This window comes from Salmo trutta, chromosome 15, assembly GCF_901001165.1.
Source record: "Salmo trutta chromosome 15, fSalTru1.1, whole genome shotgun sequence".
Classification (NCBI taxonomy): Eukaryota; Metazoa; Chordata; class Actinopteri; order Salmoniformes; family Salmonidae; genus Salmo; species Salmo trutta.
The window spans coordinates 48,551,424-48,577,704 of NC_042971.1; the positions used below are offsets into that span (position 1 = coordinate 48,551,424).

Genomic DNA, 26,281 nt, shown 5'->3' on the forward strand with positions numbered 1-26,281 from the left:
GTTTGGAGCTCAGCAGAGGAATCAAAGCAATAGTGAAAGTGGTCAGGATAGAGTTCATTTAACATCTCAAAACCCCAGCCAGCCCACCAGCCCGCCGCTACTTCCAAAACTCCTTTATTTGCCCCGACCAGACCCCCACCAACCACCCCCACCTGCTGCGCCCCTTACCCCCCAAACCCCCTCACATCTCCCTGGTTCTTCGCGGCTGCTTGATCAGGGCAGGGGGACGCCACGCTGGGCGTTTGATGCAGCTCAGAGGGGGTGTGTGAGGTGCGCTGACCCGTTCACATCCCTACTCATGCACTCGTGCTCCAGGAAAGGCAGACTTATCACATTTAATCCAGAGCGCGGCACAAATCAGGAGTGACAGATAGACATACAGCCTTGCAGGGAAAGAGTTCCAGACTACAGCCCTTGTCTACTGACCCCCTGTCCTGTCCCCTATCCTGGCTGGGAGAGAAGCCCCCTATCCAGGCTGGGTGAGAAGCCCACTATCCTGGCTGGGAGAGAAGCCCCCTATCCAGGCTAGGTGAGAAGCCCACTATCCTGGCTGGGAGAGAAACCCCCTATCCTGGCTGGGAGAGAAACCCCCTATCCAGGCTAGGTGAGAAGCCCACTATCCTGGCTGGGAGAGAAACCCCCTACCCTGGCTGGGAGAGAAACCCCCTATCCAGGCTGGGAGAGAAGCCCCCTATCCAGGCTGGGAGAGAAGCCCCCTATCCAGGCTGGGAGAGAAGCCCCCTATCCAGGCTGGGAGAGAAGCCCACTATCCTGGCTGGGAGAGAAGCCTCCTATCCTGGCTGGGAGAGAAGCCCCCTATCCTGGCTGGGGGAGAAGCCCCCTATCCTGGCTGGGAGAGAAGCCCCTATCCTGGCTGGGAGAGAAGCCTCCTATTCTGGCTGGGAGAGAAGCCCCCTATCCTGGCTGGGGGAGAAGCCCCCTATCCTGGCTGGGAGAGAAGCCCCTATCCTGTGGGGGAGAAAAGCCTCCTATCCTGGCTGGGAGAGAAGCCCCCTATCCTGGCTGGAAGAGAAGCCTCTATCCTGGCTGGGAGAGAAGCCTCTATCCTGGCTGGGAGAGAAGTGGATTCAGGCTGCTGTTCACGGAGGTCCTTATGGAGACATAACAGGTGTAGGAGAAGAGCAGCCCATTTGGTTGGTTTTCCATGGTTGTTTTTCCTCTAACCACATTCTTCACTGCCATCAGGACAATATGGCAGCTGTTATTGTCTTTATTTGGCTACCTACCGCTCACCCCACCATTTGGACCACAGATTTGTTTTATCTCTCGTTGTTAAACACATACCCTCCACAAAATCACGGCATAGAATGACATCGTATGTTATTTAGCCCTGTTGCACCATCACACCACAGCGAACTGTTTTTAGGGGCACTCCAGCAAACTTGATATAATCTTGGTAATAGTTAGGCTAATCCTTTTAAGGTTATAACCCACAGAAAGTATTGTGCTGCCTGGTGGAATTTGTGTGTGTGAATTTGTGTGTGTATTTGGTAAGAGAGAGGGGGTGTGTTGCTGCCCGGAGGTGTGGGTGATTATCACATGACCTGTGAAGAGCTTTTGTCAGTGTGTACGCGTGTGTGTGTCAGGCCGTGTGTGTTTGCTTCACACTTTGCATACTGCTCTGTAACTGGTCTGAGATGAGCTGTCACACACAGAAACTGCTCTCCTTCCAAAGAAACTTCTTTCCATTGGAAGAAGTAACAAAAACACATTGTCTTGAATCTATGAGAAACATTCTTACTTTCCCTCTCATCCTCCACGCTGTCACCCTCTCTGTGTCTCTGTCTTCAGAGGTCAAACTGGTTTTATAAATGCCCTTTCACAGACCCCATTCAACCCAACTTTAGCTCCGTTTCCCCTCGCTGCCCTCTTTTGCCCCCCTGCCAATGTCCTACTTTTTGAACATGAGTGTATGTGTGCCAGTGCGTATTTATGTGTGTGTGTTTGCATGCATGTGTGTTTGCGTATGTGTGTGTGTGGTGGGGTTCAAGGAGGCTTAGCTGTACCTCTGTTGTTCTCCCCACGAGGTGTTCAGAGAAAAGGCTGGTCAAACAACGCTGTGACAGAGAGCAACTGAGTAACTCCCTCCTCCTCCTCCTCCTCCTCCTCTCTCTCTCTCTCTCTTGTCCTCTCTCTCCCAGGCTGTCAGTGCATAGCGCTGGAGGCTGCAGGGTGGCAGTGTGTTGTGGGGAGTTCCTGAGATCGCAGAAGAGACAGAGGGGGACTGGCACTCACTCACGTAGAGTCACACACACATCCTCTCTGCGTAGTGGCGGGCTGTGTTGCCAGCTAGTGTCTCAGGGATTGTGCGTGCGGTGGTACAGAACAGTAGGATGGTGGCTGTGTGGTTGCCGTGGGGATGGGCCTGGAGGACTGTACTGCTGGTGACTGGACTGGCTTCACTGAGCCCTGGGACTGATGGTGAGTAGCCCAATACGGGACTATCTACTGCATCTCTGTAACTGCAGGACTCTGTCTGTCTGTCTGTCTGTCTGTCTGTCTGTCTGTCTGTCTGTCTGTCTGTCTGTCTGTCTGTCTGTCTGTCTGTCTGTCTGTCTGTCTGTCTGTCTGTCTGTCTGTGCTAACTTATAACAAACTTCAGCATGGTCTATATTCATTTGTTTTTGGTACTGTAACTGATTGTCTGATTGGTGGTTATATAGTTTGATAACTGACATATTGAATGCAAGTCTATTAATCTAGTTGGGTTATTAATAACTTGTCCTCTTTTTGTGATGTTACCTAACCTAGTGGTAGAGTACTGCAGTGTTAGTCACTTTGATTTATTGAACGAAGGCATGTTTTCACAAACTTGCAGGCAGGTTTGCTTAGTGTATTGTTGGGGTGAGGAGGTGCACAGACTCACTGGGAGGTTGGCTGTGGGTCTATTTTTTGCCCAGCGGTATTTATGAAGGGGCAAAGCTATTATGATCTCCACCGGGTCTAGCATGTGAACATTAGCAGTCATCTGCTCTGCCCCCCCCTTTCATGTTTTGAATTGTTTTAAGATGGACAGCCAGTTGTCATTTTCAATGAATGCCACTGAAAGCTTTGTGATGGACTGCAGGGGATCCACGGCTGGAGATTCGGCTGGGGAAGATTACGCTCTTTGTCATCGCTCCTGTTTCAAAGGCTCTCAACTGAGAGAAAGAGATTGATTATGTGGAGTTAATCATGGATATTTGCATTTGTTTGTACAGAGCAACAAGTGTCAATCATTTTGAGCAAACCTAGTTTACATATGCATAAGCTTCTGTTATACTATAGCTGGTGTCTTTTGAATGGGAAGGTTTTGTATTGTTTAGCCTATAAAACTTCTGTTGTCCTCCTGTATATGGTGTGGTGTATGGTGTGCTATGGTGTGGTATGGTGTGGGACTTTGAGACAGGTTTGACCTGTGCAGAATTGCTCAGTCGTCACACATTTGTTAAGAACACAGTTGGGTGTCAAGCTTTAAAACCAAAAGGTACACATGCAGTGTATTCGGAAAGTATTCAGACCCCTTGACTTTTTCCACATTTTGTTGTATTACAGCCTTATTCTAAAATGGAAGCACCTTTGGCAGCGATTACAGCCTCGGGTCTTCTTGGGTATGACGCTACAAGCTTGGCAGCGCTTGAGAGAATCTGCAGAGAAGAATGGGAGAAACTCCCCAAATACAGGTGTGCCAAGCATGTACCGTCATACCCAAGAAGACCCGAGGCTGTAATCGCTGCCAAAGGTGCTTCAACAAAGTACTGAGTAAAGGGTCTGAATACTAATGTAAATGTCATATTTCAGTTTTTTATTTTTAATACATTTGCAAAAATGTCTAAAAAACTGTTTTTGCTTTGCCATTATGGGGTATTGTGTGTAGATTGATGAGGGGAAAAAAAACATTTTAATCCATTTCAGAATAAGGCTGTAACTTAACAAAATGTGGAAAAAGTGAAGGGGTCTGAATACTTTCCGAATGCCCTGTACACACACCCACTCACATACCTCACCCTTGCAAATCTAAAATAGCTGTGACTGTCAAGTTTCATTGAGTTTGTTTTTGAAATGATTGCCTGTAAGAAGGGGTTAATGAATCACTGTCTGTAAAATCTCTGCCCTCTCTCTGTGTTTACTGTAACTAGATTTACCCGCATATAAAACATACCTGTGATAAAATTGAGCATCATTTGGTGTGCTCCTTCCAGATGCTATGTGGCTGCTAATGAGCTACTCCCAATGTGGTGATTATGGGTAATCAGCCGACCCATTCCATGTTATAGCACTATTATTTTATAGTTATACATCAATGTGGGTCCAGGAGGAGAAATACACTATTTATTGTGCATTGCAGACAGAACATCATATAAACAACCAGAGAATAATCAGATGCATTGATGGCCTTGAATGGTACATACTGTAAGCCACTGAACACCTTGGAATGTTCAAGATTGTCTGGCGTAGAGAGAATGGTCCTGCTATGCTTCTGGTTTTGATATGCACTGTGGGCTGATAAAGTGCTGAGACTTGGTGGCTACATTGTTTATAAAGTACCAAGGCTAGGCTTAAAAGCTAACAGAAATGGCTGTAGTGCTCAGTTGGTGGCAGCTTTAACAGTTTGTCTCCAAATACTTGACTGATGATCAGTGTGGGAGACTTCGGTCAATGGAGCCATCTACAAAGTATATCACTTGACTTAGGTCGCATAGGTCAGGAGTAAGGACAATGGACTATTTCAACCCTCTGTCTGTCTGTCTGTCTCTGTCACTGTCTGATGTAAGGTAATGAAAATAGCAGTCACTCACACAGACACACCTTTGTGGATCGTGTGGGCATTAGTTCTACCATGAAGCTCAGAACTCTCTCTCTCTGTCACACACACAGCGACAGACAGACAGACAGACAGGCAGGCAGGCAGGCAGGCAGGCAAGGCAGGCAGGCAGGCAGGCAGGCAGGCAGGCAGGCAGGCAGGCAGGCAGGCAGGCAGGCAGGCAGGCAGACAGACAGACAGACAGACAGACAGACAGACAGACAGACAGACAGACAGAGACAGGCCGAGCTGGGAGGACAGGAGACCAGCTGCTTCTCGTTTTCCACTCATGTTTAAAGCTCAGCCTACCAACCCAAACTGCTGTTTTAGTGGGCGCAGTGAATGAAGACTTGTGTCTGGTCGGTCAGAGAGACAGAGACTGTCTGACTGTCTGTCCCAGTCTGTTCTCTCTCTTCTAGCCCTCCTTCTCTCAACCCTCTCCTCTCTCAGCCCTCTCCCCTTTCAGCCCTCTCCCCTTAACCCAGTTCTCTCTCAGCCCTCTCCCCCTCAGCCCTCTCTCTCTCAGCCCTCTCCCCCTCCCCCTCTCCCCCTCAGCCATCTCCCCCTCAGCCCTCTCTCTCAACCCTCTCACTCTCAGCCCCTCCCCCTCAGCCCTCTCTCTCCCAGCCCTCTCTCTCCCAGCCCTCTCTCCCTCAGCCCCTCCCCCTCAGCCCTCTCTCTCCCAGCCCTCTCTCCCTCAGCCCTCTCTCTCCCAGCCCTCTCTCCCTCTCTCCCTCAGCCCCTCCCCCTCAGCCCTCTCTCTCCCAGCCCTCTCTCTCCCAGCCCCTCTCCCTCAGCCCTCTCTCCCTCAGCCCCTCCCCCTCAGGCCTCTCTCTCCCAGCCCTCTCTCCCTCAGCCCCCTCTCTCCCTCAGCCCTCTCTCCCTCAGCCCCTCCCCCTCCGCCCTCTCTCTCCCAGCCCTCTCTCCCTCAGCCCTCTCTCCCTCAGCCCCTCCCCCTCAGCCCTCTCTCTCCCAGCCCTCTCTCCCTCAGCCCCTCCCCCTCAGCCCTCTCTCCCTCAGCCCCTCCCCTCAGCCCTCTCTCTCCCAGCCCTCTCTCCCTCAGCCCTCTCTCCCTCAGCCCTCTCTCCCTCAGCCCCTCCCCCTCAGCCCTCTCTCTCCCAGCCCTCTCTCCCTCAGCCCTCTCTCTCCCTCAGCCCTCTCTCCCTCAGCCCCTCCCCCTCCGCCCTCTCTCTCCCAGCCCTCTCTCCCTCAGCCCCTCCCCCTCCGCCCTCTCTCTCCCAGCCCTCTCTCCCTCAGCCCCTCCCCCTCAGCCCTCTCTCTCCCAGCCCTCTCTCCCTCAGCCCTCTCTCTCCCTCAGCCCTCTCTCCCTCAGCCCCTCCCCCTCAGCCCTCTCTCTCCCAGCCCTCTCTCCCTCAGCCCCTCCCCCTCAGCCCTCTCTCTCCCAGCCCTCTCTCCCTCAGCCCCTCCCCCTCAGCCCTCTCTCTCCCAGCCCTCTCTCCCTCAGCCCCTCCCCCTCAGCCCTCTCTCTCCCAGCCCTCTCTCCCTCAGCCCCTCCCACCCTGCCCTCTCTCTCCCAGCCCTCTTTCCCTCAGCCCCTCCCCCTCAGCCCTCTCTCCCTCAGCCCTCTCTCCCTCAGCCCCTCCCCCTCAGCCCTCTCTCTCCCAGCCCTTTCTCCCTCAGCCCCTCCCCCTCAGCCCTCTCTCCCAGCCCTCTCTCCTCAGCCCCTCCCCCTCAGCCCTCTCTCTCCCAGCCCCTCCCCCTCAGCCCTCTCTCCCTCAGCCCCTCCCCCTCAGCCCTCTCTCTCCCAGCCCTCTCTCCCTCAGCCCCTCCCCCTCAGCCCCTCAGCCCCTCCCCCTCAGCCCTCTCTCCCTCAGCCCCTCCCCCTCAGCCCTCTCCCCCCTCAGCCCTCTCTCCCTCAGCCCCTCCCCCTCAGCCCTCTCTCTCCCAGACCTCTCTCCCTCAGCCCCTCCCCCTCAGCCCCTCCCCCTCAGCCCCTCCCCCTCAGCCCTCTCTCTCCCAGCCCTCTCTCCCTCAGCCCCTGTCCCTCAGCCCCTCCCCCTCAGCCCTCTTTCCCTCAGCCCTCTCTCCCAGCCCTCTCTCCCTCAGCCCCTCCCCCTCAGCCCTCTCTCTCCCAGTCCCTCTCCCTCAGCCCTCTCTCCCTCAGCCCCTCCCCTTCAGCCCTCTCTCTCCCAGCCCTCTCTCTCCCAGCCCTCTCTCCCTCAGCCCCTCCCCCTCAGCCCTCTCTCTCCCAGCCCTCTCTCCCTCAGCCCCTCCCCCTCAGCCCTCTCTCTCCCAGCCCTCTTTCCCTCAGCCCCTCCCCCTCAGCCCTCTCTCCCTCAGCCCTCTCTCCCTCAGCCCTCTCTCTCCCAGCCCTCTCTCTCCCAGCCCTTTCTCCCTCAGCCCCTCCCCCTCAGCCCTCTCTCTCCCAGCCCCCTCCCCCTCAGCCCCCTCCCCCTCATCCCTCTCTCTGCCCTCTTCCCAGTACTGCTGGGACAGATCAGTCATGGTTCTCTAAATTAGCACACATGGGAGGTAACTCATAAATCTTCACACCGTGGTTAATTTGCCACCTGTTATTTAGGCTGATGTAAAGTTCCCAAATAAATAATATTTTCAGAATAGACCCTACACCTTATAGTGTGGTGTTTCAACTTACACAAATCACTGTTCTACTACCCATTGAATGTAGGCCTATTTTGTTCTGTAGTAGACAGTATGTGTGACATGGCTGCTGATAGTCCTTGAGTCTTGCTGCCATGCAGGACAGGAGTGAACGCCAGCCAGTGAAAGACCCAGTGTGATGCCATTTCAGAATGATATCCATTTCAGAATGATATCCATTTTAGATAAACATGACATAGGATGTAACATGTGGAGACGCCGTAAGGCCACAAGCAGTGGAAAACGACTGGTTTTATCGTCTACTAGACTCAGCAATGTAAACAAGGTCAGCTCACCCTCTCCCTATCCCAGATCCCAGCTTCCGTACTCTACTGCCTGAGAGGATCACACCATGGAAACATGTCGCTCTATCACTTTTACTTTTTCTACAGTACAGAGACACATCTGAAAATGAACTATTTGTTGAAAACACATTTCCTACATAGATGCTATTTCAGTGTAATTGCTTTGGCATTATAGGATGCCATTTTCTTTGTGCCTATTCCATTTAGGTAAAGTCAAATTGTGGGATCAGTGATTGAAAGTAGTAGACCTACTGTAAGTTCCGTGGAGGCTAGAGCAGGGTACAGAAGCCCAGCAGCGTTAGGGCTACGGTTCTATGGTCTGAGGCCCAGCAGCAGCAACAGCAGCAGTAGGTCCATCCCAGCCTTCTTCCAGTCAGGATGTGGCTCATGTTCCCCAAGCAAAACCTGATCCCAGTACAGATGTTCTGCTCCAGCGGTGGGACTGCATGAGACTGGGAACCACAGAGGGCAGTGTGCCGGGGGTGTGTGTAGGGGTGAACGAAGTTTGGCTCTATGGAGGCTTAACACTGCACCTGTGGTTTCAGAGGAAGAATTAGGTGGGGGGGTATGTTTGGGTGACTGTAGGGTTCTTGTCTTGATCACTTTCTAGTGTATGTAACGGACACCCTTGAGAGCAGTGGGCTTAGGATAGAGAGAACATGAGGGTTGAGAGTGTGGGACAGAGGGATAGAATGTGTGAGATCGAGAGAGAAAAAGGAAGGAAAGAACCTTCGATGAAAGACGTGCAGCCACTTTGGTTGGCATTATTAGCTATCCCTAATTCACACAATTCAGAAAATGATCTGTGACGGTATGGTCTCTTCAGATATCTCTGATATTGGAGAGATTTATACAAACCGAATAACATTTTAGTGAGATGTTCTGTGTTAAACTGATGGCTGTAACCTTGCGCTCACAAAGACACACACATCACACACAGCGTGTGTGTGTGTATGCCTGTCTGTGTGTATGCGTGTGTGTGTATGCCTGTCGGTGTGTGTGCGTGTGTGTGAGAGAGATTTGGCACAGGGCTGTAGAGGAGTTAGTGAGTCCATGGTGCTCTCTGTGTCTAAACATGGTGTTGGAAGAAAGACAGACGGCAGTGGCTGCAGTCTAGGCTGAGGTTTGGCTCTTTACTGAACAGGAGACGGACCAGGGAGGCGGCTGGATCCTCTCAGCTCCTCTGTGTTGTGCTCAGTTTAAATCAGGCAACCCGACACACTACTTTCTATCACACATTTAGTTCCTTCCTTATCTGTCAGAGAAACCTCCCTTTCACTACTGTCGACTCACAAACGTTCAATTCTCCACATGACTTTCTATTTCACTTTCAATGTTGGTTTGCAATTGTTCTTTCATTCCATCTAGAGATGATAGACTGATCTGGTTTGGGCAATGGCTGAACGATATCTGACTGGCACCACAGGAATCCAATCAATTCTGTTCCGACCCAGGTATTCAGGATTAGCCAGATATACTGTAGCCTGCTCCTGTGGTGGCTGTTAACATGATTACTGGTACAGTGACACGTCAGTGGGTAACCGAGACACAGGATGGGGCTTTGTTGACCAGCTGTCCTCCGTGCCACAAGCTCCTCTTATCAGATAGAGCTTTACTGGCAATCACTACTCATTGGATTAATCACACGGCCCAGGTAAATTAGTTTGTGTGTATGTGCGCGCATACCAATGCGTATGTCCTTGATTCTGTTCACAACAGCGAGAGAGAGAGAGTCTCCTGGCCTCTGGCTACAGGTGTTCTGTGTGATAAGCGGCCTGTTTTCCAGTTTTGTTTTGAATGGGAAATGAAAAACATCCCTGAGATGGCTTCACACGCACAGTTGAAGTCGGAAGTTTACACTTAGGTTGGAGTCATTAAAACTCGTTTTTCAACCACTCCACAAATTTCTTGTTAACAAACTATAGTTTTGGCAAGTCGGTTAGGACATCTACTTTGTGCATGACACAAGTCATTTTTCCAACAATTGTTTACAGACAGATTATTTAATTTATAATTCACTGTATCACAATTCCAGTGGGTCAGAAGTTTACATACACTAAGTTGACTGTGCCTTTAAACCTCCACAAGTCTGGTTCATCCTTGGGAGCAATTTCCAAACGCCTGAAGGTACCACGTTCATCTGTACAAACAATAGTACGCAAGTATAAACACCATGGGACCACGCAGCCTTCATACCGCTCAGGAAGGAGACGCGTTCTGTCTCCAAGAGATGAACGTACTTTGGTGCGAAAAGTGCAAATCAATCCCAGAACAACAGCAAAGGACCTTGTGAAGATGCTGGAGGAAACAGGTACAAAAGTATCTATATCCACAGTAAAACAAGTTATATATCGACATAACCTGAAAGGCCGCTCAGCAAGGAAGAAGCCACTGCTCCAAAACCGCCATAAAAAAGCCAGACTTCGGTTTGCAACTGCACATCGGGACAAAGATTGTACTTTTTGGAGAAATGTCCTCTGGTCTGATGAAACAAAAATGTAACTGTTTGGCCATAATGACCATCGTTATGTTTGGAGGAAAAAGGGGGAGGCTTGCAAGCCGAAGAACACCATTCCAACCGTGAAGCACAGGGGTGGCAGCATCATGTTGTGGGAGTGCTTTGCTGCAGGAGGGACTGGTGCACTTCACAAAATAGATGGCATCATGAGGCGGGAAAATTATATGGATGTATTGAAGCAACATCTCAAGAAATGAGTCAGGAAGCTTGTTCGTAAATGGGTCTTCCAAATGGACAATGACCTCAAGCATACTTCCAAAGTTGTGGCAAAACGGCTTAAGGACAATAAATTCAAGCTATTGGAGTGGCCATCACAAAGCCCTGACCTCAATCCTGTAGAACATTTGTGGGCAGAACTGAAAAAGCATGCGCGAGCAAGGAGGCCTACAAACCTGACTCAGTTACACCAGCTCTGTCAGGAGGAATGGGCCAAAATTCTCCCAACTTATTGTGGGAAGCTTGTGGAAGGCTACCCGCAACATTTGACTCAAGTTAAACAATTTAAAGGCAATGCTACCAAATACTAATTGAGTGTATGTAAACTTCTGACCCACTGGGAATGCGATGAAAGAAATAAAAGCTGAAATAAATTATTTTCTCTACTATTATTCTGACATTTCACATTCTTAAATTAAAGTGGTGATTCTAACTGACCTACGACAGGGAATTTTTACTAGGATTAAATGTCAGGAATTGTGAAAACCTGAGTTTAAATGTATTTGGCAATGTAAACTTCCGACTTCAACTGTACATGCAAAGTGCCCTGCTGGTGACAGAAGTTTTAGTCTGCATATTGAGAGTGTGGTTCTCCTCTCTCTAGACATGTGGAAGGTTTTCATCCATTAAGTCCTGACAGTTAGTGCTTGGTGTGAGTGGTAGGCCTGGGCCGGTGAAGAGGGGATGGGGGTAAGAGGTTTCAGGGGGGACACAGTGTGTGTCTAGGGGCATGAGTCGGAGGGGCTCCCTTGATGTACGCCCAGTAAATATGCTGGGGCATTAGTTCCACAGGTGGAAGGTGGCAGGAGCCCCAGGGTGCACCCCTAGCCCCTCTATCCCAGGGTAACACCTCTCTAGTCAGGCCCTGATCAGGCCCACCAAACACAGAACAGATTGGTGAGGGCCCATGGTGTGGATGGGTATCAGGCAGGGGGAAACAGAGCCTCTCTCTGAGGAGAAGGTTGGGGTCGACCTGACCAGTCACGGTGGAGGATGGATGGATGGATACAAGGGAAGGGTTTGATTTGCCTGTCATACCATTGGACCTGTGTGTGTGTGTGTGTGTGTGTGTGTGTGTGTGTGTGTGTGTGTGTGTGTGTGTGTGTGTGTGTGTGTGTGTGTGTGTGTGTGTGTGTGTGTGTGTGTGTCAGGATCCTTTGAAGCCTATAGGGGTTAAAGTGGGTTAAGAGGGGGGGAGGAGGGGGGAGGATTTGAAGGGTTAGGGATGGGGGATGATGTAGGATGTATGACAGGGTGGCAGCTCGGCGGTGCGTTGGTGACCCCCATAGGGTCAGAGGGCGAGGGTAAGAGGGAGTTCTGGGAAGATGGCTCTTTTGAGGAGGTGATTTACTCTGGCACCACCTGGAGGAACTTATGTCTTTCTCTGACTCTCTTTCATTCTGTCTCTCTTTCTCTCTCTCTCTCTCTCTCTCTCTCTCTCTGTCTCTCTCTCTCTCTCTCTCTCTGTCTCTCTCTCTCTGTCTCTCTGTCTTTGTTGGTTTTCCCTCTTTTTCTTTCTCTTTCTCTCTGTATTTCTCCTCTCTCTCTTTTGCTCTATCTCTGTTTCTCTCTCTCTCTCCGTCTGGTTCACTTTCACACTCTTTCTCTCTTTTCCTCACAGTTAGTCTTCAGACTGTCGGACCCTAAGATCAAATAACATCTCACTCCTGTTGAGTTAACTTTAATGAAAGGACTACCTGAGCCTTATTAACTTCTTGTATTAACTTCTAAATGCTTGTTACCACCATACACCGTCTAACAGAGAGTTGTAGGTTTGAGCTAGCCTGGTACACCCGCTAAAAATGTTAATTTGCTAGTAAAAATGTCTATGTGTACATGTGTTTGTGTGTGTGTTTGTCAGTGTGTAATACAGTAAGAAGTGTTGGTGTGTGTGTTTGTCAGTGTGTAATACAGTAAGAAGTGTTGGTGTGTGTGTTTGTCAGTGTGTAATACAGTAAGAAGTGTTTGTGTGTGTGTTTGTCCGTGTGTATGTGTGTAATACAGTAAGAAGTGTTGGTGTGTGTGTTTGTCAGTGTGTATGTGTGTAATACAGTAAGAAGTGTTGGTGTGTGTGTTTGTCAGTGTGTATGTGTGTAATACAGTAAGAAGTGTTGGTGTGTGTGTTTGTCAGTGTGTATGTGTGTAATACAGTAAGAAGTGTTGGTGTGTGTGTTTGTCAGTGTGTATGTGTGTAATACAGTAAGACGTGTTGGTGTGTGTGTTTGTCAGTGTGTAATACAGTAAGAAGTGTTGGTGTGTGTGTGTGTTTGTCAGTGTGTAATACAGTAAGAAGTGTTGGTGTGTGTGTTTGTCCGTGTGTATGTGTGTAATACAGTAAGAAGTGTTGGTATGTGTGTTTGTCTGTGTGTAATACAGTAAGAAGTGTTGGTGTGTGTGTTTGTCTGTGTGTAATACAGTAAGAAGTGTTGGTGTGTGTGTTTGTCAGTGTGTAATACAGTAAGAAGTGTTGGTATGTGTGTTTGTCAGTGTGTTATACAGTAAGACGTGTTGGTGTGTGTGTTTGTCAGTGTGTTATACAGTAAGACGTGTTGGTATGTGTGTTTGTCAGTGTGTAATACAGTGAAGTGTTGGTGTGTGTGTTTGTCAGTGTGTAATACAGTGAGAAGTGTTGGTGTGTGTGTTTGTCAGTGTGTAATACAGTAAGAAGTGTTGGTATGTGTGTTTGTCAGTGTGTAATACTGTGAGAAGTGTTGGTGTGTGTGTTTGTCAGTGTGTAATACAGTAAGAAGTGTTGGTGTGTGTGTTTGTCAGTGTGTAATACTGTGAGAAGTGTTGGTATGTGTGTTTGTCAGTGTGTAATACAGTAAGAAGTGTTGGTGTGTGTGTTTGTCAGTGTGTAATACAGTAAGAAGTGTTGGTGTGTGTGTTTGTCAGTGTGTAATACTGTGAGAAGTGTTGGTGTGTGTGTTTGTCAGTGTGTAATACAGTAAGAAGTGTTGGTATGTGTGTTTGTCAGTGTGTAATACTGTGAGAAGTGTTGGTGTGTGTGTTTGTCAGTGTGTAATACAGTAAGAAGTGTTGGTGTGTGTGTTTGTCAGTGTGTAATACAGTAAGAAGTGTTGGTATGTGTGTTTGTCTGTGTGTAATACAGTAAGAAGTGTTGGTGTGTGTGTTTGTCAGTGTGTAATACTGTGAGAAGTGTTGGTATGTGTGTTTGTCAGTGTGTAATACAGTAAGACGTGTTGGTGTGTGTGTTTGTCAGTGTGTAATACAGTAAGAAGTGTTGGTGTGTGTGTTTGTCAGTGTGTAATACAGTAAGAAGTGTTGGTATGTGTGTTTGTCAGTGTGTAATACAGTAAGAAGTGTTGGTGTGTGTGTTTGTCAGTGTGTAATACAGTAAGAAGTGTTGGTATGTGTGTTTGTCAGTGTGTAATACAGTAAGAAGTGTTGGTATGTGTGTTTGTCAGTGTGTAATACAGTAAGAAGTGTTGGTATGTGTGTTTGTCAGTGTGTAATACAGTAAGAAGTGTTGGTATGTGTGTTTGTCAGTGTGTAATACAGTAAGAAGTGTTGGTGTGTGTGTTTGTCAGTCTGTAATACAGTAAGAAGTGTTGGTGTGTGTGTTTGTCAGTGTGTAATACTGTGAGAAGTGTTGGTGTGTGTGTTTGTCAGTGCGTAATACTGTAAGAAGTGTTGGTGTGTGTGTTTGTCAGTGTGTAATACAGTAAGAAGTGTTGGTGTGTGTGTTTGTCAGTGTGTAATACAGTAAGAAGTGTTGGTATGTGTGTTTGTCAGTGTGTAATACAGTAAGAAGTGTTGGTATGTGTGTTTGTCAGTGTGTAATACAGTAAGAAGTGTTGGTGTGTGTGTTTGTCAGTCTGTAATACAGTAAGAAGTGTTGGTGTGTGTGTTTGTCAGTGTGTAATACTGTGAGAAGTGTTGGTGTGTGTGTTTGTCAGTGCGTAATACTGTAAGAAGTGTTGGTGTGTGTGTTTGTCAGTGTGTAATACTGTGAGAAGTGTTGGTGTGTGTGTTTGTCAGTGTGTAATACAGTAAGAAGTGTTGGTATGTGTGTTTGTCAGTGTGTAATACTGTGAGAAGTGTTGGTGTGTGTGTTTGTCAGTGTGTAATACTGTGAGAAGTGTTGGTGTGTGTGTTTGTCAGTCTGTAATACAGTAAGAAGTGTTGGTGTGTGTGTTTGTCAGTGTGTAATACTGTGAGAAGTGTTGGTGTGTGTGTATCTCGTTAGAGGAACAGACTCTGGAATGTGTGGGGGGTGCGGATCAGGTTTCAGGGTGACTTTGGGAGCGCCCTGTGGCTGACACAACAAAAGTCTGTTTGTTGTGTGTGTGTGTGTGTGTGTGTGTGTGTGTGTGTGTGTGTGTGTGTGTGTGTGTGTGTGTGTGTGTGTGTGTGTGTGTGTGTGCGTGCGTGCGTGCGTGTGTGAGAGAGAGAGCGGGAGTAGTGTGAGAGAGAGAATAGTGTGAGAGTGGTATGTGAGAGAGAGAGTAGTGTGAGGGTGGTGTGAGAGAGAGAATAGTGTGAGAGTGGTATGTGAGAGAGAGAGTAGTGTGAGGGTGGTGTGAGAGAGAGAATAGTGTGAGAGTGGTGTGTGAGAGAGAGAGAGCGGGAGTAGTGTGAGAGAGAGAATAGTGTGAGAGTGGTATGTGAGAGAGAGAGTAGTGTGAGGGTGGTGTGAGAGAGAGAATAGTGTGAGAGTGGTATGTGAGAGAGAGAGTAGTGTGAGGGTGGTGTGAGAGAGAGAATAGTGTGAGAGTGGTATGTGAGAGAGAGAGAGTAGTGTGAGGGTGGTGTGAGAGAGAGATGTTTTTATTCAGTCTTTATTACTGGGTCTGCTTGAGACTTTGGCGTTTTGGATAAACCATTCAGCCTTTGTGAGATGTGTTCAAGAACGTCTGCAGAGAATACCTGCAGTATAAGGACTACATTACCAGTATAGAGGGACAGAGGGAGCTATATAGAGATGTTAGTGCTCAGAGCACTTGCTGGGGTTCGCTCAGTTGACACATTCTATACTAGAGAGATATAGAAAGAAAACCCCTTTGTTAAAGGAGTGTGTATTAAACAGAATTGATTTAACAGAGATGGAGTCTACCTACCTAGCCCTCCTGCTGTGTTTACACCCCATATACTCTGTAAAATCCTGGCTGGCATATAGTAACTACTGGCCAATAAACGTAACAAACTTGCCCTAACACACCCCGGCAGACATTCTCTCTATCTGCCCCAAGGAGGTGACCCAAACTCAACCATGGACCCTTAACAGTCTCTGTGTTGGCCTCTAAACCAACCAGAGGCCAGGGGAGTAGGCATGTAGTCCTGTAATATATAGGGTTGAGTCAGTGTGCACTATACCGGGCCATGGGTCTGCTCAGACAGGGAACCCTGTCTCCCCAAGGGCAGAAAGGCTAGTTAGGGGGCCAGGCCCCAATCACTCTGTGAGTCCATAAGTAGTGGGGAGTAGACTGTACATGGAGAGAAGTATTGTAGTGTGTGATCAAATGGATCTTAGTGAGAGACTAAGCAGCTCTCCCAGCCTGTAGTTTTACTCCATGCCTCTAACCCCGGGGTCTGGGATTTTCCCTGTTTTACGCCAAAGGGGGTTATCTTTCCCTCGCAGGAAAAATGACAACAGGTACTTGGAATGGACGGAAGTTTCCTGTAGCCAGCCTGCAGCAGTGGGAAAAAGGAGTCGCTGTCCATTCTGTTCCCCTTGCTCTGCATTTACGTGAGTTTCTATAAAACCAAAAACAATCTGGACAGAGTCACGACACTGATAAACTCATAAAAGGGTCCCTTCTTATGCACAACAGATACACACATGAAAAGGAATGTGTGATAGTCAGTGCATCCAAGGCCACAGCCATGGGCCCAGACCCCTCCTCTGACAGGGTGGTTAGATTAGAGTGGACGGAGTGTGCTGCTCTTAAAGGAACACACTGACTGGATGTGTCTGCTCAGCACTCTTCTGATTCAGGACTCATGAATCACACACACACACACGCTTACGAACTGTTTTCAATGGTTACAGTTAGTCCTTACAGCATACCGTACCAAGGCCGTACTGTTGCCTTTTTTACATAATATTACATCTGTACCAGGGGTTGGAACCGGAATTATTTTCCAATCATTTTGTTCTGAACGGAACTATTATTGTTTCGATTCCGTTCCACTGAATAATGTTCTGAACCGGTAAAAAATAACGGTTTATATAATTCCTTTCTGTAACTTTTTCAACCTCTGAAATATATATTTTTTACATTTAGCTCGACACTAAATTACTTCACCACTCAGTGCAGCTAGAGTAGCTTGCTATATGGAGTGGGCAAGCTATAGTTGTTTACATGCGTTGGACAGACCAGTATAGGGCGTGAGATCTGACTGACATTTTGTGTGTGGGGAGAGAGCGAGAGAGGGTGGGGGAAGAGGCTTGGCTTGAAGCACTTGGCATCTTGTTATAACATGCATTATCTGAGTTAGGCCCACAAAATGATATTCCTTCCATGAAGGAACTTTGAATGTCTTTGAACTCCCGAGAGTTGGCGTAATGTTGGACAAGAGCTAGCTAGCTAACAAGATTGTGTGTGCAGAGTGGCACTAGATTTCAAATGTAGTGAATAAAATCCTATGTGAAACGTGATAACTATAGTATCCGTATATATCATTTAAAAAGTTAATGCATTCTTCTCTAATTCAAAATTTGTTCTACTTAATTTCTGAATCACACTTGTAACGTCAGTAGGCTACATTAGGGGGAGGGGCAAGTAGCCTGCACGCACACACACACACACACACACGCACACACACACACACACACACACACTGGCAAATATTTTCATCTGGCAGGTGGACACTGGAATATATTTCTGAGTGACACCTTGAGGGCTTTGCATAGGCACTTTGTAAAATTTTTTGTGGGACTGGAAAAAAATGCCCGGAACATAAAATAGCGTTATTAACCAGTTCCCATGCTTTAACAATCACTCTCTTTCCCGTTTTTGATTCTGTTCCTCAACAACAACAAAAAATCTGTTTTTTTGGTTCTGTTCCCTGAACCAGTTCCAAAACCTGGTCTGTACTGAAAAGGTCTTGTCCAGTTTTAAAGTTTTGTTTTTTAATTGGCTGATGAACTGACTGCCATTGACCAGAGCAATGAATTACTACGACTGTCTAGATCAATACCGTCTGCCAATTGCATCATGATAAAGAGAGGAAAAGAGGGAAGGAGAGTGAATGGGAAGAGAGACAGATAATGGGGGGGACATGACCTAGGGGTTCTCATGGGCCCTCCATCCAGACAATAAACTGATCAATCTCTTCCCATACTGCCCCCGCCTCTCATCTGATTGGTTCTCAGACAACAGGGGCCCATGTTGGCCATTGGTCCAACTGTACTTACTCTATTGAATAGTGGCTGTCTGATACTCAGTAGAGTTCATTGGGAATTGATTGAGTCTCTGTAGAAATGGTGAAGAATGTTCCTCTGTCAGGTATCTACTCAGGATGACAATTATTATATATTTGTTTTCCTTTATTTAACTAGGCAAGTCAGTTAAGAACAAATTCTTATTTACAATGACGGCCAAACCCGGACGATGCTGGGCCAATTGTGCACCACCCCATGGGACCCCCAATCACGCCAGATGTGATGCAGCCTGAATTCGAACCAGGGACTGTAGTGACAGCTCTTGCGCTGAGATGCAGTGGCTTAGACCGCTGTGCCTCTCAGGAGCCCAAGACTATAATACTGGCACATACATTTCTCATAATCAAAACACAATAGTGGATTTGTGTTTAAGCAGCTGAATAAAAAACAGCTGGTCAGAGAGGTACTGTTAACACTTGCAGGGTCGAGGTAGTAACGAACACAATATTTACCTCAGTGTAAGTGGATACATGTATTACTGTTAATGGCTGGCTGGAGTGGGGATGTTGGTTTAGGACCTACAGGGAGACTGTGGTGCAGTTCATGCTCTGGATGACCTAAGCTCACTCCTCCTCCTCCTCTTAATAGCATTACCATGGAGCACAAACAGTGACCATTTAAGTCTTGGTCCATCATTGCACTGGTTTGCAGTAAATGGAATCATATAGCGCTTATGACAGATAGAGCATGTCTGTTTTCTCTGTATTGTCATCAGTCATGACCACTTTGTGTTTATTATTACTCATATGATACTTGTAATATAGGCTTGATGACCACTGCCTCTCTGAAGGTTGTTGTAGTCACTAGTCGAGGTGCTTTGAGCACTCAGCCCTATACCGGCTCTCGCTGGTGTAGCAGGCTGAATGGCTGAAAGGCTAAGAGGGGGAGAAGGTACGGTCCTCTGGTAACACAGCGCCCAGTTGTTCTACTAAAGTATATGTTTTGCTCTGTGGTTGAGCCTGCCCTATTCGGTGTTATTGTAGTTTGGATGAAACACTTGTGAGGGCGTAGCTGGTCTCTGTTACACTGGCTGAGTCCTGTTAAAAGACCTCTCTCTCTCTCTCTCTCTCTCTCTCTCTCTCTCTCTCTCTCTCTCTCTCTCTCTCTCTCTCTCTCTCTCTCTCTTTCTCTCTCTCTTTCTCTCTCTCTCTTTCTCTCTCTCACTCACTCACTCACTCAGTCACTCACTCAGTCACTCACTCAGTCACTCACAGGTAGGATGGTTGGGACTGGGAGGGAGTATTAAAGCTGCTGTATGTTTTATTTTATTTTAACAGGGTTCATATTGAGACCAAGTCTCTTTTTCAAATGAGCCCTGCACATTACAAACACACACATCAATACAAAACACAATGAAATACTCATTTGCAAAACATGATCATCAAAAACAAACACAATCTTCACTTAGATCGTTCATGTTTTATATTCCCTTTTGTAAATATAAAATGGCGACTTTAATAAGGTGGTCTCCAACAACATATTCACACCGTATGAATATTCGTAGAACATGATAATTGTTTTGGGTTGTATTCATTCATGTATAGGATATACTGCTCATATTGATAGTGAGGTATAAGTATTCATTTGGGGGCTCTATAACATCGTAAACAAAGGTATAGCCGCAACGTTTCCATTGAGCTGCTCTGCCAAAACGAGTGTGAGATATATGGCCTTGGATATTGAAACGACATGCCACACACTCGTTACAGAATTGCTCTTGAGACCGCCACACACACACACACACACACACACACACACACACACACACACACACACACACACACACACACACACACACACACACACACAGAGCACAAGGTATTTCTTGTGAGAGAGAGTTCTCCAGTCTTGCTGTGTGTACTAAGTGTAGCTCTAGCAGGGCATTGCTGTTCCAGTCTCAGGCAGGAACATTGAGGTGAGGCCAGAAAAAGAACAGCAGGGTAGCTTTCACCCGACACTGTCACCGTTTCTGAGGCTACGTTGCTATGGCGACAGTGCTAAGGCGTTTAGATTTTTCAAGCCTGTCTGGAAAGAGTGAGTTGAAGAGTGGAGAAAGTGTCACGTTCGGTAGCATTGATTTACTCTAACCTTAATTTACCTTAGTTATGTGTGCACTTAAGTTTTACTACAAGGTTGGCACAGCCATTTGAATGACAGTGTCCACATAATTCTGTTTGGTCTGTCCTGGGTCTATGTCTGGTCTGTCTTGGGTCTATGTCTGGTCAGTCCTGGGTCTATGTCTGGTCTGTCTTGGGTCTATGTCTGGTCAGTCCTGGGTCTATGTCTGGTCTGTCTTGGGTCTATGTCTGGTCTGTCCTGGGTCTATGTCTGGTCAGTCCTGGGTCTATGTCTGGTCAGTCCTGGGTCTATGTCTGGTCAGTCCTGGGTCTATGTCTGGTCTGTCTTGGGTCGATGTCTGGTCAGTCCTGGGTCTATGTCTGGTCTGTCTTGGGTCTATGTCTGGTCTGTCCTGGGTCTATGTCTGGTCTGTCTTGGGTCTATGTCTGGTCAGTCCTGGGTCTATGTCTGGTCAGTCCTGGGTCTATGTCTGGTCAGTCCTGGGTCTATGTCTGGTCAGTCCTGGGTCTATGTCTGGTCTGTCCTGGGTCTATGTTTGGTCAGTCCTGGGTCTATGTCTGGTCTGTCCTGGGTCTATGTCTGGTCAGTCCTGGGTCTATGTCTGGTCAGTCCTGGGTCTATGTCTGGTCAGTCCTGGGTCTATGTCTGGTCAGTCCTGGGTCTATGTCTGGTCTGTCCTGGATCTATGTCTGGTCTGTCCTGGGTCTATGTCTGGTCAGTCCTGGTCTGTCTGGTCAGTCCTGGGTCTATGTCTGGTCAGTCCTGGGTCTATGTCTGGTCAGTGCTGGGTCTATGTCTGGTCTGTCCTGGGTCTATGTCTGGTCAGTCCTGGTCTGTCTGGTCAGTCCTGGGTCTATGTCTGGTCAGTCCTGGGTCTATGTTTGGTCAGTCATGGGTCTATGTCTGGTCAGTGCTGGGTCTATGTCTGGTCAGTGCTGGGTCTATGTCTGGTCTGTCCTGGGTCTATGTCTGGCCTGTCCTGGGTCTATGTCTGGTCAGTCCTGGTCTGTCTGGTCAGTCCTGGGTCTATGTCTGGTCAGTCCTGGGTCTATGTTTGGTCAGTCATGGGTCTATGTCTGGTCAGTGCTGGGTCTATGTCTGGTCAGTCCTGGTCTGTCTGGTCAGTCCTGGGTCTATGTCTGGTCAGTCCTGGGTCTATGTCTGGTCAGTCCTGGGTCTATGTCTGGTCAGTCCTGGGTCTATGTCTGGTCAGTCCTGGGTCTATGTCTGGTCTGTCCTGGTCTGTCTGGTCAGTCCTGGGTCTATGTCTGGTCAGTCCTGGTCTGTCTGGTCAGTCCTGGGTCTATGTCTGGTCAGTCCTGGGTCTATGTCTGGTCTGTCCTGGGTCTACAGTAGCAGTCAAAAGTTTGGACACACCTACTCATTCAATGGTTTTTCTTTATTCTTACTATTTTCTACATTGTAGAATAATAGTGAAGACATCAAAACTATGAAATAACACATATGGAATCATGTAGTAACCAAAAAAGTGTTAAACAAATATATATTTTGTATTTGAGATTCTTCAAAATAGCCACCCTTTGCCTTGATGACAGCTTTGCACACTCTTGGCATTCTCTCAACCAGCTTCATGAGGTAGTCACCTGGAATGCATTTCAATTAACAGTTGTGCCTTGTTAAAAGTTAATTTGTGGAATTTATTTTGTTCCAAATGCGTTTGAGTCAATCAGTTGTGTTGTGACAAGGTAGGGATGGTACAAAGAAGATAGCTCTTTTTGGTAAAAGACCAAGTCCATATTATGGCAAGAACAGCTCAAATAAGAAAAGCTAAACGACAGTCCATCATTACTTTAAGACATGAAGGTCAGTCAATACGGACAATTTCAAGAACTTTGAAAGTTTCTTCAAGTGCAGTAGCAAAAACCATCAAGCGCTATGATGAAACTGGTTCTCATGTGGACCGCCACAGGATATGAAGACCCAGAGTTACCTCTGCTGCAGAGGATACGTTCATTAGAGTTACCAGCCTCAGAATTTGCAGCCCAATAAATGCTTCGCAGAGTTCAAGTAACAGACACATCTCAACATCAACTGTTCAGAGGAGACTCTGTGAATCAGGTCTACATGGTCGAATTGCTGCAAAGAAACCATTACTAAAGGACACCAATAAGAAGAAGATACTTGCTTGGGCCAAGAAACTCGAGCAATGGACATTAGACCGGTGGAAATCTGTCCTTTGGTCTGATGAATCTAAATTTGAGATTTTTGGTTTAAAAAAATTGGTGAACGGATGATCTCCGCATGTGTGGTTCCCACCGTGAAGCATGGAGGAGGAGGTGTGATGGTGCTTTGCTGGTGACACTGTCAGTGATGTATTTAGAATTCAAGGATTTAACCAGCATGGCTACCACAGCATGCTGCAGCGAAAGGCCATCCCATCTGGTTTTTGCTTAGCGGGACTACCATTTGTTTTTCAACAGGAAAATGACCCAACACACCTCCGGGCTGTGTAGGGCTATTTACCAGAAGGAGAGTGATGGAGTGCTGTATCAGATGACCTGGCCTCCACAATCACCCGACCTCAACCTAATTGAGATGGTTTGGGATGAGTTGGACCGCAGAGTGAAGGAAAAGCATCCAACAAGTGCTCAGCATATGTGGGAACTCCTTCAAGACTGTTGGAAAAGCATTCCAGGTGAAGCTGGTTTAGAGAATGCCAAGAGTAAAGCTGTCATCAAGAGAAAGGGTGGCTACTTTGAAAAATCTGAAATATATTTTGATTTGTTTAGTACTTTTGGTTACTACCTGATTCCATATATGTTATTTCATAGTTTTGGTATTCACTATTATTCTACAATGTAGAAAGGAGTAAAAATAAAGAAAACCCTTGAATGAGTAGGTGTGTCCAAACTTTTGACTGCTACTGTTTGTCTGGTCTGTCATAAGTCTATGTCTGGTCTGTCCTGGCTCTAAGCCTGGTCTGTCCTGGCGCTAAACCTGGTCTGTCCCCTCTCTGTGTCCCTGTAGCCAGTGTGTTGGATACCATAGTGCTACTGAGGAACCCTGTAAGAGACAGGTCAGACAGCAGGAAGGAGGAGGGTGGGAGTACAGCCCCGGCTCCAGCACAGAGGATCCTCTGGTGTCACTGTTACCCTCACTGTTCTGAAGACTCCAACAATACCTGCAGGTATATTACACACACACACAAATAGAACTGTGCTGATACTGTGGTTAGTGTGTGGTTTTCAAACCATCTTAGAATCAGCTGTATCTAGTCTGTAATGTGCAATTAGCTTGCATTCATGATTACACAGCAGAGGCAATCTGTTATTATCCTGTAGAACACCAATTAACTGAACAAAAATACACTGGTGGATTTATCAGGAACTCAAAATGTGTCACAGTGTGTCACAGCCACTGTGAAGACATTAACTCAGAGGGCAATTGGATATTATTTAAATACAAGCATTATTACAGATTGATTTATGCCCTGCGACTTGAGGTCTTTCCTCGTGACAATCTGCCCTCTTGACCCCATCTCTGGAGACCTCCCATTCCTCACTTCCCTTATCAACTCCTTCCTGACAACTGGCTGCATCCCCTCGCTCCCCTCCTCAAGAAACCAACACTCAACTCATCTGACGTCAAAAACTATAGACCTGTATTCCTTCTTTCTTTACTTTCCAAAATAGTGTGCTGTCTCTGATCAACTCTCTCGTTATCTCTCTCAGAACGATTTTCTTAACCCTAACCAGTCAGGCTTCAAGACGGGTCACTCAACCGAGACTGCTCTTCTCTGTGTCACAGAGGCTCTCCGCACTGCCAAACCTGACTCTCTCTGCCTTCGACACTGTGAACCATCAGATCCTCCTGTCCATCCTCTCAGGGCTGGGTGTCTTAGGCTTTCTACCCTCTTGGATTGCATCCTACCTGGCAGGCCGCTCCTACCAGGTGACATGTAGAGGAGGTGTGTTTGCACCACGTACTCTCACTACTGGTGTCCTCTCCTCTTCTCTCTGTACACCAAGTCACTCGGCTCCGTCATATCCTCACACGGTCTCACCTATCATTGCTATGTGGATGACACTCAAATACTTTTCTCCTTCCCCCCTTCTGACACCCAGGCGGCGGCACACATCTATATGTGCTTGGCAGATATCTCAGCTTGGATGTTGGCCCACCACCTCAAGCTCAACCTCGACAAGACGGAGCTGCTCTTCCTTCCGGGAAAGGCCTGCCCGCTCAAAGACCTCTCCATCACGGTTGACAACTCCACAGTGTCGCCCTCCCAGAATGCAAAGAACCTTGGCCTGACCCTGGACAACACCCTGTCATTCTCTACAAACATTAAATCACTGACTCGCTCCTGCAGGTTCATGCTCTACAACATCCGTAGAGTACGACGCCACCCCACACAGGAAGCATCGTATGTCATAATCCAGGCACTTTTCCTCTCCCGTCTGGAGTCCTGCAACTCGCTGTTGACTGGGCTCCCCGCTTGTGCCATCAAGACCCTGCAACTTATCCAGAACGCTGCAGCCCGCCTGGTTTTCAACCTTCCCAAGTTTTACCATGTCACCCCACTCCTCTGCCCACTCCACTGGCTTCCAGTCGAAGCTCGCATCCACTACAAGACCATGGTGCCTTCCTATGGAGAAGCAAGAGGAACTGCCCCTCCCTACCTTCAGGCTCTGCTCCAACCCTACACCCCAACCCGAGCATCTGCTAAATGACTAAGATTTAAATGCAACATTTTAATGACTCCAACCACTACTAGTATTTATTTATTTATTAGATTTAGATTGTTGATATAACCTTCTCAGCACCATGAAATGTGTCATTATAAAATAGCTGAGATAGTAAAATCCTCTCATATTATGTTGGAAGATTGTTGACAATGGATGATGGTGATGCTTGTGGTGGTGATGATGAAGATATGATGAGGCTAGTGGTGGTGGGGATGAAGATATAATGATGAGGCTTGTGGTGGTGGTGATGATCATGGTATCTCTTCAGGACTGATGGTTGTTGCTTCACCATGGTGGAGGAAGAAGAGGGAAGTCTCCCTGTGCTGACCTCTGGATGTCTGGGGCTGGTAGGCTTGGAGTTCCAGTGCAGGGTAAGTCTACTGTGTGTGGCGTATATGGCAAAGCCATGAAGTGCAGGCAGTCACTTTCGAAGCACAGGTAAACCAAATGTATAAGCTCGTGTAAGTCGTTATAAACCATCTATGACTCACTACATCTCTCCAAACAATCTCTTGAAATCAGACCTTATGTACAATAACAGCAATGTGTCATACCAGCCCTGTGTAGAACACAGATTCTTCACCATCAATAAGCAACATTGTAAAAACCCTATAGTCCTTCAAACTGTTGTTTAGTCATTAGGGTTGTGTAGATGTAGCAGTGTGTTTATGTTGTGTCACAACAGGACAACGGGGGTCCCCATCGGAGGAGGGCTGTGGAGTGCTGTACAGACCAGGACTTCTGCAATACAGACCTGCATCCTACTTTACCACCACTGACGACCCCTGGTAAGACACACAATTCCACCCAGTCAACACACTGAAACTATGTCCTCTTGTGCGCGAGTGGTTTTCAGAGTGGGCTCCCTCAGCCTGCACAGGGGTGTGATGGGTAGTGACAGTTTAAACTGTTACAAACCACAGTGTAGTGCTGGCTGGAGTGGCGTGTGCTGCTCTGGGGTAGGGGGAGACGGGGGAAGCTGGGGAGAGGCAGAGGGAGGCAGATGAAATGGAGCCAGCAGGCTTAGCTTGTTCTCTCACCCTCTAATGAAAAGGACAGCCTCTCCCCAGGGCCTGCTTGAGTTTCCTGCCCCGCCACGGATGTGAGATATCTGTCCATCTGTCACTCCTCTAGCTACACACCAACAGTCGCGCACACACACAAAGACAAATAGATTTGGCAAATGTGGCAAATTGTAAAATGAGATCATTTCTGTGTGTGTGTCTATCTTCATGTGTACAGTATGTATGGGAAGGATTTATAGGAGGCTGGCAGAAAGACTGTCAGAAAGGCTGGCGGAAAGGCTGGCAGAAAGGCTGGCAGAAAGGCTGGCAGAAAGGCTGGCGGAAAGGCTGGCAGAAAGGCTGGCAGAAAGGCTGACAGAAAGGGCAGCACTGGGCTTCAGGATTTGCCGTGGCGATGTCAGTGTGACACCGGATCTGTGAGATTCAGGAAGGGGATGTGATCGTCCACACACTGAGAGAGGAGCAAGGAGAGATAGGAACAAGAGAAGATGGGAGCAGGGGGAGATAGGAACAAGAGAAGAGGGGAGCAGGGGGAGAAAGGAACAAGAGAAGAGTGGAGGTGGGGGAGATAGGAACATGAGACGAAGGGAGGTGG

General features: G+C 47.6%; 1 protein-coding gene across 4 annotated transcripts in view; it reads left to right on the top strand.

Annotated features, from left to right (window-relative positions):
* LOC115149215 (bone morphogenetic protein receptor type-1B) overlaps positions 1–26,281 on the top strand; it is a 120,011-nt gene that overhangs the window by 88,106 nt on the left and 5,624 nt on the right. For all 4 annotated transcript variants that reach the window (XM_029691875.1, XM_029691876.1, XM_029691877.1 and 1 more), the window contains 4 exons: positions 2,163–2,442; positions 22,941–23,100; positions 24,930–25,032; positions 25,347–25,449. In XM_029691875.1, the coding sequence (XP_029547735.1) occupies positions 2,355–2,442; positions 22,941–23,100; positions 24,930–25,032; positions 25,347–25,449 (454 nt within the window). In that variant the 5' untranslated portion in view covers positions 2,163–2,354. The remainder of the gene's footprint in view (positions 1–2,162; positions 2,443–22,940; positions 23,101–24,929; positions 25,033–25,346; positions 25,450–26,281) is intronic.